General features: G+C 28.1%; 2 protein-coding genes across 2 annotated transcripts; one reads left to right on the top strand and one right to left on the bottom strand.

Annotated features, from left to right (window-relative positions):
- Nucleotides 1–1,100: 1,100 nt before the first annotated feature.
- LOC108766989 (uncharacterized) lies at nucleotides 1,101–2,136 on the bottom strand. Its single transcript, XM_018516606.1, has 3 exons — nucleotides 1,757–2,136; nucleotides 1,255–1,461; nucleotides 1,101–1,146 (listed from the first exon to the last, which is right to left on the bottom strand). Exons 1-3 carry the CDS (start codon nucleotides 1,882–1,884, stop codon nucleotides 1,101–1,103), a joined length of 381 nt encoding a protein of 126 aa, XP_018372108.1. The 5' UTR covers nucleotides 1,885–2,136.
- Nucleotides 2,137–7,919: 5,783 nt separating this feature from the next.
- LOC108766990 (putative nuclease HARBI1) lies at nucleotides 7,920–9,128 on the top strand. Its single transcript, XM_018516607.1, has 4 exons — nucleotides 7,920–7,925; nucleotides 8,079–8,223; nucleotides 8,670–8,864; nucleotides 8,947–9,128. The coding sequence occupies exons 1-4, from the start codon at nucleotides 7,920–7,922 to the stop codon at nucleotides 9,126–9,128; spliced, it is 528 nt and encodes a 175-aa protein (XP_018372109.1).
- Nucleotides 9,129–12,255: the final 3,127 nt, after the last annotated feature.

The raw sequence follows: 12,255 nt of genomic DNA on the forward strand, positions 1-12,255 counted from the left end.
AGTAAACTATATTTTAACTAACTGCATTTTATACCTCGCAATACTCTTCTAAAAACTTTATTTTATCATCAGTCAATCTTTGTAAATTGCAATAATCCATACATTTATTTATTTTTTCTGAGTTATCTTTTAAAAGTGACACTAATTGAGACACGGAATCGAAAGTAGAATTCCACCTATTAATGTAAAAAATATGTAAGCATGAACTCTCTTCTCTTCTCTTATTTTGTTTTAAGAGCGATGTTAACATTGTTAACATTCATGGGTACCGCTGTGTTTGTCTTGATGATGTCAGAAGAAAAATCGCATGTCAAAAATTCTTGCACTATAGATTGTGTAAACATATTTTAAAATATATCAGGGTGCAATACTCTGCTTCGCCGACAAGCTGGATGGCATCCGGCGGGTATTCAGCTAAGAGTGATAGAGGTGTAATTCGTTACAACTGAATTATAAAGATGTATCTATAAAATGATATTTATGATAAAAATTTATAAAATGCTCCATATTTTCCATTTGCTGTGATATGAAATAAATAGTCATAAAAATTATCTGAAAAATCATGTGAAAAAGGATTGATTAAAGTAAGTTACGTATCATGCTAATTTTAGGGCTATTTATTGATTTGCACTACGAATAAAGCTGGTTTAGAATATTTTACTAATTTACTAACTCAACTACAAGTGTTATTTTATGGATATAATCTTTTATCTTAACTTCAAGAACTGTTGGCATTCTCGCTTCAAACATGCATCAATAAAATCATTAATACACGCAAATACAGAAAGCCTTAATTCAAATTTTAAAAAATGAATAAAATCAATATGTTTTAAACCTAGTAATGACAGGTGTCTTTAAATAGACGCTGCACATTTCTTTTATTTTATCGGCCACCTGTGTAGATTGATTTTGCTTAGTTCATAATTTACTTAATTTAGCGAATGTGACTCGGTATTGTTTTTTGTTTGCAGCATTATCTAAGGCTTTTTCAGAATCTTTAACTGCGATGAGGTTCAGGGTGTGACTAACACATCTATGATGTGGCGGAAGAGTAAAATCATCCGTAAGAACATTCTTTTCATCACCCATTAATAAATCATTTATGTGGGTTCCTCATCATTTTCATCTTCATTTTTTTCGAAAATTCTAAAAAAATCATCATTTATACACACGCACGCACGCACATACAGATACATAAACAATATAAGAAAAAAGAAAACATACTTTAAAAGTATATCATGATTATTATCTTACCGAAATGCTTTAACAAAATTTGAACCATTATCGGTCGTCGTACAACAAACTTTGTTTTGTATATGATATTTTAAAAAGATAGAATTAATTTCCTTCGCTAAAATATCATATGTGTGTTTTCCTTGAACTCTATGGCAAGCTAATGCAGCCGATTCTCTTGCAAAAGTTACTGGATTAATCCAGTGAGCCGTTATTCCCAAATAACTCCTTCAAGAAATTTAAATTTTTTCACTGTATACTATTGTTTCAAAATTAAAGAAAGTTTATATTTTAATTGAAAATGTAATTGAAAAGTTAACTGCGAATTTTTGCTGAAATCGTATTTATATTTGCATTCAAGTTATTTATTGTAATCTCATTCAAATTTTCAATTATGATCTTAACAAAAGTTTTTCAGGAGAGATCAAATAAGGATAGCCATAAAGGAACATATAAAAACCTTAAAAAATATGACTGTAAAATATCACTAACTAAATATGAATGTAAATTATTACTAACTAACCTTTTTACCTTACTCCACAAATCTGCTGTAGTTGATACTATCTCGATTTCGGCTAATTTATTTTCTAGAGCAGATTTCATTATAGTATATGCTTGACTGAGTTTTTCTTTTAACGTTTTTCTACACATCACTCGAATAGCTGAAGGTATTCCGATTTTGACTAGATTTATAAACGATGGTTTATCGACAATAGAGAGAGGTTGAATCTCTTCAATAACAAATCGTAATATAGCGGTATCTAACGTTTTTTGTGTAGCTATAGATTTTCCATTTTTCCATTGTTCTAATTTCTGTTGCTTTTTCGGAACTGGATCATCAGGGTTATCAATATTTTCATTTTGTCGTTTTAAATTTTTCAATTCTGTCTTTGTCCCTCAATTTTTTTTAAACAAAATGGATGTTTTGCGATTTAGGAAATTAAATGATATATAAAATAGTATACATATAAATCGCTCTAAGTAATATAAAACAGCTTTTATATTTTATAAATAAATAGAAAAATAATAACACACAAATAATGATTATTATGTTAATCTCCGTAGAAAAATGTAATAGAGTAAATTATATTAAAAGTAATGTAACTATGTCATGGACTAATGTACAGTCAAAGGATATCTACTTTTGTTTCTATGGTTGCGTTCCGATATTCACTGTCAGTGTTGAAAATCTTTAGTGCATGTAACGTATACTACAGATTTTCAGTACTGACTGTGAATATCGGAACGCAACCTATCCTAGAACATCTCAGGCGTCCTAAAATTTATCAAAAATAGCGGACAACTTTACTGTACATTAGTCATCACATAAGTTTTAGGATATATTAGATTTCAAATTTATTAGATATATTAAGATCAAGTTAAATGTTGATCTAATCGTTGTCACTACACTTTTGAATTAGAAAATAAAAGGAAGAGAAAAGAGAGTAGAAAAAAAGTGTTTTAATATGATAAATTTTAAGTTTTAAGTTTCATGTTTTAAAGTCAAAATAATGGTGGTGCAACAGGATTTAAGATATATGTGTGATAGTTGATAAAAAATCTTTTCAAACAAAAGGAAATCTTTTCTAACAAAACGAAATATAAATTACGGGAACACCAAGAAACTTTTATTTTAAGAAATTTTAGGAAAAGAAATAAATTTTACAAAGTTTTAGTATTGTATTAGTTTATAACATTTTATTACAAGATTTTTTTATTTAAGTGTTTAATTGCACCAGAGTTATTTTTAAGTGAAACGTAAAACTAAATTATCATATTAAAGCAAAAATGACGCTTATCTTATTAAAATTAGTGCAAATTAAAGCATTTTAGATGCCACATTTTCTTAAGTCTTGCATTAAATAAAATTATAATTTAAAAAAGTATTGTTTGTGAGAAAGAAGTTAACACACAATTCAGGCTATTATTTTTATACATACTCTTTGTCTTTTATGTAGTCTTTTTGATTGAAGATTTATATAATTGTGGAGTCCTTGAAAATTCTGCAATTATTGTTTAAAAGTTTTTTTATGTTTTAAAATAAAGAAAGTAAACCCTGGAACATCATGAAAGTTAAGTTGGATCCAGCCAAAATGAGCACTGTGGTTCGTTTTTAAATTTGCAACTAGTTTGATGCACCTTAAGATTGATTATAATATATCATATAACTTGATGAAAATTATGAAAATGAGTGAATTTATTGATATAATTAATAGAGAAGTCTATTTTCAATCAAGACATTTTTAAGTAATGTTTTTAGATGCTAATACAACTCTGTGATTGACTTATGACATCTTAAAACTGAATTTAAAACAGTCTTAAATATAAGATTCGACCATGAATACCGACCTAAGGTCCACTTTGACTGAAAATAGGCTTCTTTATTAATTATATTTATTCCTGTCGGTCCAATTTATAATTATAATGTAAATTTATTAAATAGTTATGATGTCAACACTTTATCAATTTCTTTACTTTTGTAATTTTTGGAAAAAAGACTTTGGAAAAAAGTTTTAACAATCTTTTAAAAAAATGGCACCAGAAAAACTACATTAACGACATTGAATTATGGAGATTGAGATCTAGCGATTCTTGTTTACCAAAAGCGTATGCATTACCTAAGATCCATAAAGATGGGATTCCCTTCAGGATTATTGTCTCTTCTGTAAACACAGCATTATACCAGCTTGCTAGATTCTTGCAGAATATTATCTCAAAAAATATTCCTTCTGCAAGGAGTAATATAAAGAACAGTTTCGAACTTTTTGAAAGACTGAAGGGATTACATGTTAACACGAATGAAAGTATGATTTCGTTGGATGTAAAATCACTTTTCACGAATATTCCAATAGAACTTGCTATTGAGGGTTTGGAGAGAAGATGGAGTTCCATAGAGGGTGCCACGAATATTCCAAAAAAAGAATTTTTAGATGTAATTAAATTTATTTTGACGTCAACCTATTTTACTTTCAATGAGACCATCTATAAACAAACATTTGGCACTCCTATGGGTTCCCCTCTTTCCCCCATCATAGCCGACATAGTGATGGAAGACATAGAAGTTAAAGCTCTTAATTCATTACAACTACAGGATCTACTATATTTCAGATATGTTGATGACTCGTTTTTGATTGTCCCAACAGAAAAAGTTCCGCAGTTGGTAAAAGCGTTTAATGAACAACATGTGAGACTTAAATTTACAGTTGAATATGAGGTTTGCCATGAGCTGAGCTTTTTAGATTTAAGGATTACTAATGACAACAACACATTAGTAATAGATTGGTTCCACAAAAAGACTTTTTCAGGTAGATACCTATCGTTCCTTTCAAATCATCCTAATTGTCACAAAATCGGAGTAATTTATAGTTTATTAGATAGAGTGATATTGTTATCGGACCCGATCTATTACAATAAAAATCTAGAATTCATCATCAAAATTTTATTGGATAATGGGTATCCTTTGGATTTCATCTTTAAAAATATTAATAACAGAATTAAAAATTTAGCTCAGAAAGACGTGTCGAAAGATATTAGTAATGATGACCATGGGTTGAGACAACTCATGGTCGTTCCATATGTTAAATCCGTGAATGAAAAAGTTAAAAGATCTATTAACAAAGCCAACTACATGATTGGTTACAGGTGTATTAATAATTTAAATAGATTTATTAAGGCTCAAAAAGATAAGAATAGACTTGAAAATAATAATAACGTCATTTACAAAATTGATTGTAAAAACTGTGAGGCTTCGTATGTTGGACAAACCAAGAGACAGTTAAAAACGAGATTAAAGGAACATAGAAATAATTTTAAGTTAGATCAATCAAAACATTCGGTTATTACAAAACATGCTAATGAAACTAATCATGAATTTAATTGGGATGGGGTCAATATTTTGGATTTTGAAAAAAATTATAAAAAAAGAAATATATCTGAAATGATCCATATAAAAGAGCAGACAAAAGGTTTAAATCTAATGAAGGATACGGAACTATTGGACAAAGCGTATTCGAACATACTCGATTATATGCGTGATAAGAAAAATTAAAAAATTTTGAACTGACTCGGGGTTATTGGTTAGGCACGTGCCGTTATTTATTGTCGTTGTCATTGTTCTACAGTCGTTGAACGACTAGCACATTCGAGCATTACATACAATTAGAAGATCGTTTCAATCGTTTAACATTTGACATTTTTACACAATTCTGGTTGATCATTTCGGATAGTTCATGTAATTTGAGAATAGTACTGCTTTTGTCTTGACTAACACGTTGTTGTTCGTACATTAAACGTTTTATCTACTCTACCGTAAGTAAATTTAAATATATATTTTTTGTGAGTAACCTTAAGTTAAATTTTTGATTTCAAAAATAAATTGTCAAGGTTTGTAAATTTAGTTGGTTTGTTTTTTAATTAATAGAAGTTTTTATGACGATAATTGCGGCTAAGTGAATTGTATGAGACAAGCATTATGATGGTGTTTATGGAACTCTCTTTGAGACATGCGGTTTGAATAACCACGAGGCCAGTTCGTATATGACGACCTAATTGTATAATATAAAAAAATTGGAGCGTGACATTGGAGGTTTGATGAAAAACACAGAACCTGTTGAAAGTTGCTTATAGTTTATAGAAAGTTTAATCCTAAGAATGATTGTTAATAAGTATTTTTGATAGGGCTATAATAAGAAATTGACTACAAATTATTAGATATTTCATTTGAAAAATAAATCAGTATGAGTTTAGGGTAAAGTACACTGAAGAAGGCTTTGTAAGCTGAAACGTTTGTAAATGGTAGTTATTAGATTCCTGATTTGTGAATGGTTGTAATAAATTGCGTGGTTTTTACAACCAAATAGAATTGAACGTAGTATTAAGATGAACTAAAAATTGAATAAAATTATTGCTCGAAAAAAGCCTTGAACTGCGTTTTTGTTATATCATTATTTATGCATACACATTCGACGCGTTTTCACTCGAAACGAAAGAATCTGGCAAAAAACATCGTAGTCGGCTTCGCGAATTGTTATTAAACGTTAAAGTTCTAGATTTTAGAGGTTAAGATATCTGTCTCGATTCGATACAGCGCTATGTATACGTTCTGATTTAATTACACAAATTCTCTGTTTTACAAACACAAACAAACACAAATTCACTGCTAAAAACAATTCACTATTTTAACTTTTAAGCACGCAAATTATCCGCATTAATAATATTATTTATACTCTAATGAGTATATTTTTATTAAGATTTTAGGAGGGATATTTTAAATAATTATATATATCCGACTATATTACATTAGAATCATATTTACTTACATATATTCCGTTTTTCTTTCTTCCGCTCTTTCTACACAATCATTAGCTGGGCTGCGATCATGTAACTTTTCCCCTAGAGCGGAAAAACGAAAAGTGAAAGATTTCACGTGAATTTATGACCATCGAACTCAGCGAAATGGTGAAACGTGAAACTTTTCACGTGAACTTTTCCGCCATCAAATTTGTTGGCGGAAAGGTGAAAATCTAGTGACTGGAACATAATATTGTTACTACTGCATTGAGCAGTGTATATATACATACATCGATATTGTATTTATTAATATATATATATATATATAGTTTTTAGTTTTATTATGGCTGCAGCGTGGTGGATAATTCAACTTGCTGAAGAAGTTGAAGAAGAAGCAGAGAAAAAAAGATATTTAAGGTTACAAAGAAAACAGTTACGCGATACAATTAACCCGTTTGACATATTGGAGTCACAATTTCTCGCTTTATATCGGTAAATAAAAATATTGAAGCAAATGATATTGATTAAATGATATCAAACTTAAATATAAAAAATTAAACTATTATACATACTATTGCAAACCACATTCAAAAAGAATAATAAAAAATTTATGATTTTAATTTAAAATCAGTGTGTATACATAAAATTTACAATTATAGCTCATTTTATTATAAATTATTTACTAAATTAATTTTCTGTGTGTTTTATATATGTGTGTATAAGACATATATATTTTCTTTAATACAGACTGTCAAAAGAAGCTGTATTTGCATTATGCGAATATCTACGCCCTCATGTGCAACCAGCTGTTAGATCTACAGCGATTCCATTCGAATTAAAGGTATAATTAGAAAAATATATATTTACATATTTATAAAAAACAATCTGACATTATAATAATAATCTGCTATGTATATATATATATATATATATATAGTAAGGGATAATATATTAAGTATAATGTTATATATAGTTCATTAATTTTAGGTTTTAACAACATTAAATTTTTTAAGTTCTGGATCCTATCAAAGAAGAGTAGGACAAGACTTTTTAAGTTGTGTCTGTCAATCATCTGTTAGTAACATAGTACATCAAATTGTCGATGCCATCAATATAATAATACCAGACTGGATAAAATTTCCTACACAACGCGATGAAATTCAGGCCATTCAGCAGCAGTAAGCTACAATCATTGTTATTTTTTTTAATGATAAAGAAATTAATGTTTTGAAATATATTTAAATATAGAAAATCTGTTATTTTTCAGGTTTTGGATTAATGCTAATTTTCCAGGTGCAATAGGAGCTATAGATGGCACACATATAGCGATTTTCCCACCTGAAAAAAATAGGGAACATTTATATATCAACAAAAAATTATATCATTCTTTGAATGTCATGATTGTAAGTATTTATATATAGTATTTACATAAACAATTGTATTAAATGCTAGGTATAGCTAGGTATAACCTGCTCAAAATTTTCAATGTTTTTTTCTAGAAGAGTAATATTTACGTAATGAATGGATACATTTATGTGTTTATTATTGTTAATTAGGTTAGTGATTACTATGGTAAAATATTAGCTGTGAAAACAAATCATGGTGGTCGTACACATGACGCCAGAGTCTGGAGTTCCTCTCAGTTATCAAGACATATGTTAAGAGAATATGAGAATGGAAGACGAAATGCCTGGTTAATAGGTATGCATAATATAAAAATATTTAATTTTTATATTTAAAGTTTGAAGTTATATTTAAATATATCATATTGTACGATTGAGTGTGTAAGATATATACATATGTAGGATGATATATTATATGTAATATATCTTACGTCTTACTATATTTACAATTACGTAATCGTACGTATTAGTAAAAGTTACTATTCTTTCATTTACTTTCATTTACTATATGTAAATCTAAATACGTATATACTTTCTTTATGTCCACAAGCATACATTTTGGCATTTAACATTGTTTTATATGTAAAACTAGGCTACTTGATAATATACAAAATATATTAATATACTTGTAATATATCTATAAATAGAAATACCACTTGATAATATACAAAATAATGTTTTTCACTAGACTTTTATAAAAGCATTTATGCATTATATGTCGTCATTTTAATTTTATATGTCTAGGAGATTCTGGATATCCCTTGTTGCCATTTTTAATGACGCCTAAATTAAATCAGCCACCGAGATCTCCAGGTGCATCATATACAGATAGTCATGTTAGAGCGCGATGTTCAATAGAAAAAACAATAGGAGAATTAAAAGGCAGATGGAGATGTTTACGAAAAGAAAGAGCTTTGCATTATGCACCAGAATTTTCAGGTAATAATATTTTATTGTGTTTCTTTCTTATGATATTATATTTTAAGTATATTTTATGTCAACATTTTACAATTTATTTTAGCACGTATAGTAAATGCAACATGTGTACTGCACAACATTGCTAAGCACTATAATGTTCCAGCAAATAAAATATATATAGAAGATGATATAGCGATTGAAGAGATAGAAATAGAGAACAATGTTAATATGCGTGCAAGAGGGAATGCTGTTCGAGAAACATTGATACAACAATATTTTACATAAAACTTTTATTGTATGAAAATAAAATAAACTGTTATCTATGGTAATGCATATTTATTTAGCATTTATTTATACATGTATAAAACGTTTATTTATATTAAAAAATAAATTCTTTTAAACATTGAACATAAACGCATTAAAATTATGCTAAATATTAAAAAATGTAAAGAGAAATTGCACGATACATAAATATTAAGGTACAAAATCCTAAATAAAAATATCTAATATCCTAAGCAAACGAACTTATAAGATCTTTAAATATTAGATGACTATATATTTTTCTATTTTTGACATATTAAATTCTATATTTTTAACATAAAATTTTATACTTCTAACATATTACAACAGAATTCATGCATAAATTATAATATAATTTTAATAAAACGAAACATTAAACAAAAAAATTATACATTACTTAATAAATGTATAAAGTAGAATTTGTTGTACACTAGATACATGTTATATAGCAAGTATAGCTATTACATCAAGTACTTGACAAAACCAAATAACTATAATAAAATAAAGGTTTTAATGCAAATTTTTTCATTATTTGATGATAAACTGCTTAAGTATATGGTTATAATGTTTCAGATGTTTCCCACGATTGTATAGATGTTTTTATATCTTTGAGTTCACTTAACATATCATGCTGCATTTTTAATCCTATTTTTAGAAGCTTTACTTGTTTTTTCTTAAGTTTGTATTTTTTTTGCTGTATCTTTAGCATTTGATGAGATAATTCACTCATTGAGTTTTCTAAGTATCAATAAATTAAATAAAGATTATTATGAAACATTAAGAAACAATTTATTTTATATTACTTTTATATTACTTACCTTTATTATTACCTTTGGTTATATTTTTGTTTTGAATTGTTTCATTTCTTTCTTTATTAATAATATATTTTCCTTTTTGTTGTTTTAATATGTTCGATGATCCATTTTCTACATTATAAATTTCTGTATGCAATCGTTCAATTTGTGGTTCAATTGTTACTGTATCTTCCGTATTCCTTTCACAGTCGTTTAATACAGATTCTTCAATGTTTATGTAATTTTCAGGATCATTTTGTAAACTAGTAGTTGCTTCGATATTTATACCACCTTCAGGAATATTTAATAAACCAGCTGATTCAGGCATCAAAAGTTCTAAAACTTCTTCCTCGAAGTTGGAAAAAATTATTTTAGAAGGAGGACCACCTCCTGTTCCTTCTATATGGCTGCGTCTTTTGGATTCTTTTTTTAATATATAAGCTTTTTTATATCTTTCCATGTCTACAAGATGATATAGGATATGATCAATTTGATTTTATTAGGTTACCTTAAATTTCGTGTTAAAACATCAAAAGATAACTATGTATTAAACCTTTGCCCATTCCTTTCCATTTTTTTGGGGTCCTTCTGCAGCAGCGTTAATGATATTCGCGATATTATCCCAACTTTCAACCTAAAAATTAAGTTTTGTTATATTTTATTTTCTATCTATACAATATTTTCGTTTAACTTACCATTTTTCGTCGACTTTCCGATTTTCTGTTTATTCGACCTCTTACTAAATCAGGATTTTCTTTCAAATGTGATAATAACATTTCCTTCTGTTTAATTGTTACATTATTATTGCTTGTTTATCCGTTTACTCTATCTATAAATGATTTAAAAAATCGAGAATTCGCGGTTTATATATTTTGATTATTAATAATTTTTAATCTATACAGTTATTTCCCTTTTTTGGTGATTTTACTTTCCACGCATTTAGCTATAAAATCGCACTGTGATTCGTGGAAAAGTTCACGTGAAATCACTAAGTGAAAAGTGAAAAGCGAAAAGTTCCACTGAAAATTACATGATCGCTGCCCAGTATGAGTAAAGAAGTTCTGTGAACGATGTAATAAGTTGCAGTACATGCTTCAGGTTATCAGTTGTAAATTAAAGTAATTCGTATCTGTTAAAAAGACCATAAATATTATAAACATATAATATTGAGTATATGAAATAAAACGCAAGTATAAAAATATATAAAAAATGTATACACAACAAGTTTGGGCTATTTCACTATGATCCGAAATTTACTATAACCTTATTGACCGTTCGGTCGTGACCTATCACAATGTATAATCAAAGAAGTAACGATATAAGTAACGAGGTCAATTTCGTTACTCGTTACTAAAGAAAATATAACGTCGTTACTTTTTTCGTTACTAATAAAAAAAATAACGGCGTTACTAAAAAAAAATAACGAAAAAGTAACGTCGTTATTTCCCAATTCTGCCTAATACAGTGATATCCTAGTTGTTTGCTAATGTACGAGGATGACATGATCACTGTCACACTGTGTCGCTTTCTGAAAAGCAACAACAATGTGTCAATAGATACATGTATACATTGCACGTGTATTTATAGCTGCTCCATCTGTTCTTGTTATTTCTAATAAAAAGAAATAAAAGTTATAATAAAATATTTAGAGATATTACTCTGATATGTGTGTAATATACAATATACACTAAAAATATCGTAAATCTATAATATACATAAATTCAGATTTTCAGTATCGATAGTGTATATCAATACACGGCCGTAGTAGCACTTTTCTCTAAATTCAATGTCATTTTAGGTCAGTATGTAACAGGATAATAACATGTATAATCAATACATAGATGTATTACATATATACATGTAATTATTCCGTCATTTTTTGTTATATCTAACAAAAAGAGACAGAAATTTTCCATGCCTAAATAGACAGTTCTTACTGATACATGTGTACTTATACAGGGTGTCCCAGTAACTCTGTTACAAGGCAATATCTCCGTTACCGTTAATGATACGCGAAAATGCCTGAGGAAGAAATTGTTTGGTTCGAAGGGACACACATTATGGTGAGATTTATTTCTTTCTCAAGGTCATATTTTTAGAGCCTTCAAGGTCATCGATACTTTTTTAAATAGGACTACATATTTTTAAATAGGACTACATTATAGCGTGATAGCTGAGGTCAAGACGAATCCAATAGCCTATAATACCATGACCTTCGCTTGACCTTGAGAATGAAAAATTCAGAAATTTTGAGGAATGGGTGCGAATAATGAAATAAGTACAATACAAAATTTTGCATTGAAAAATTTATTGTAATA

The sequence above is a fragment of the Trachymyrmex cornetzi genome, unplaced genomic scaffold, assembly GCF_001594075.2.
Source record: "Trachymyrmex cornetzi isolate Tcor2-1 unplaced genomic scaffold, Tcor1.1 scaffold644, whole genome shotgun sequence".
Classification (NCBI taxonomy): domain Eukaryota; kingdom Metazoa; phylum Arthropoda; class Insecta; order Hymenoptera; family Formicidae; genus Trachymyrmex; species Trachymyrmex cornetzi.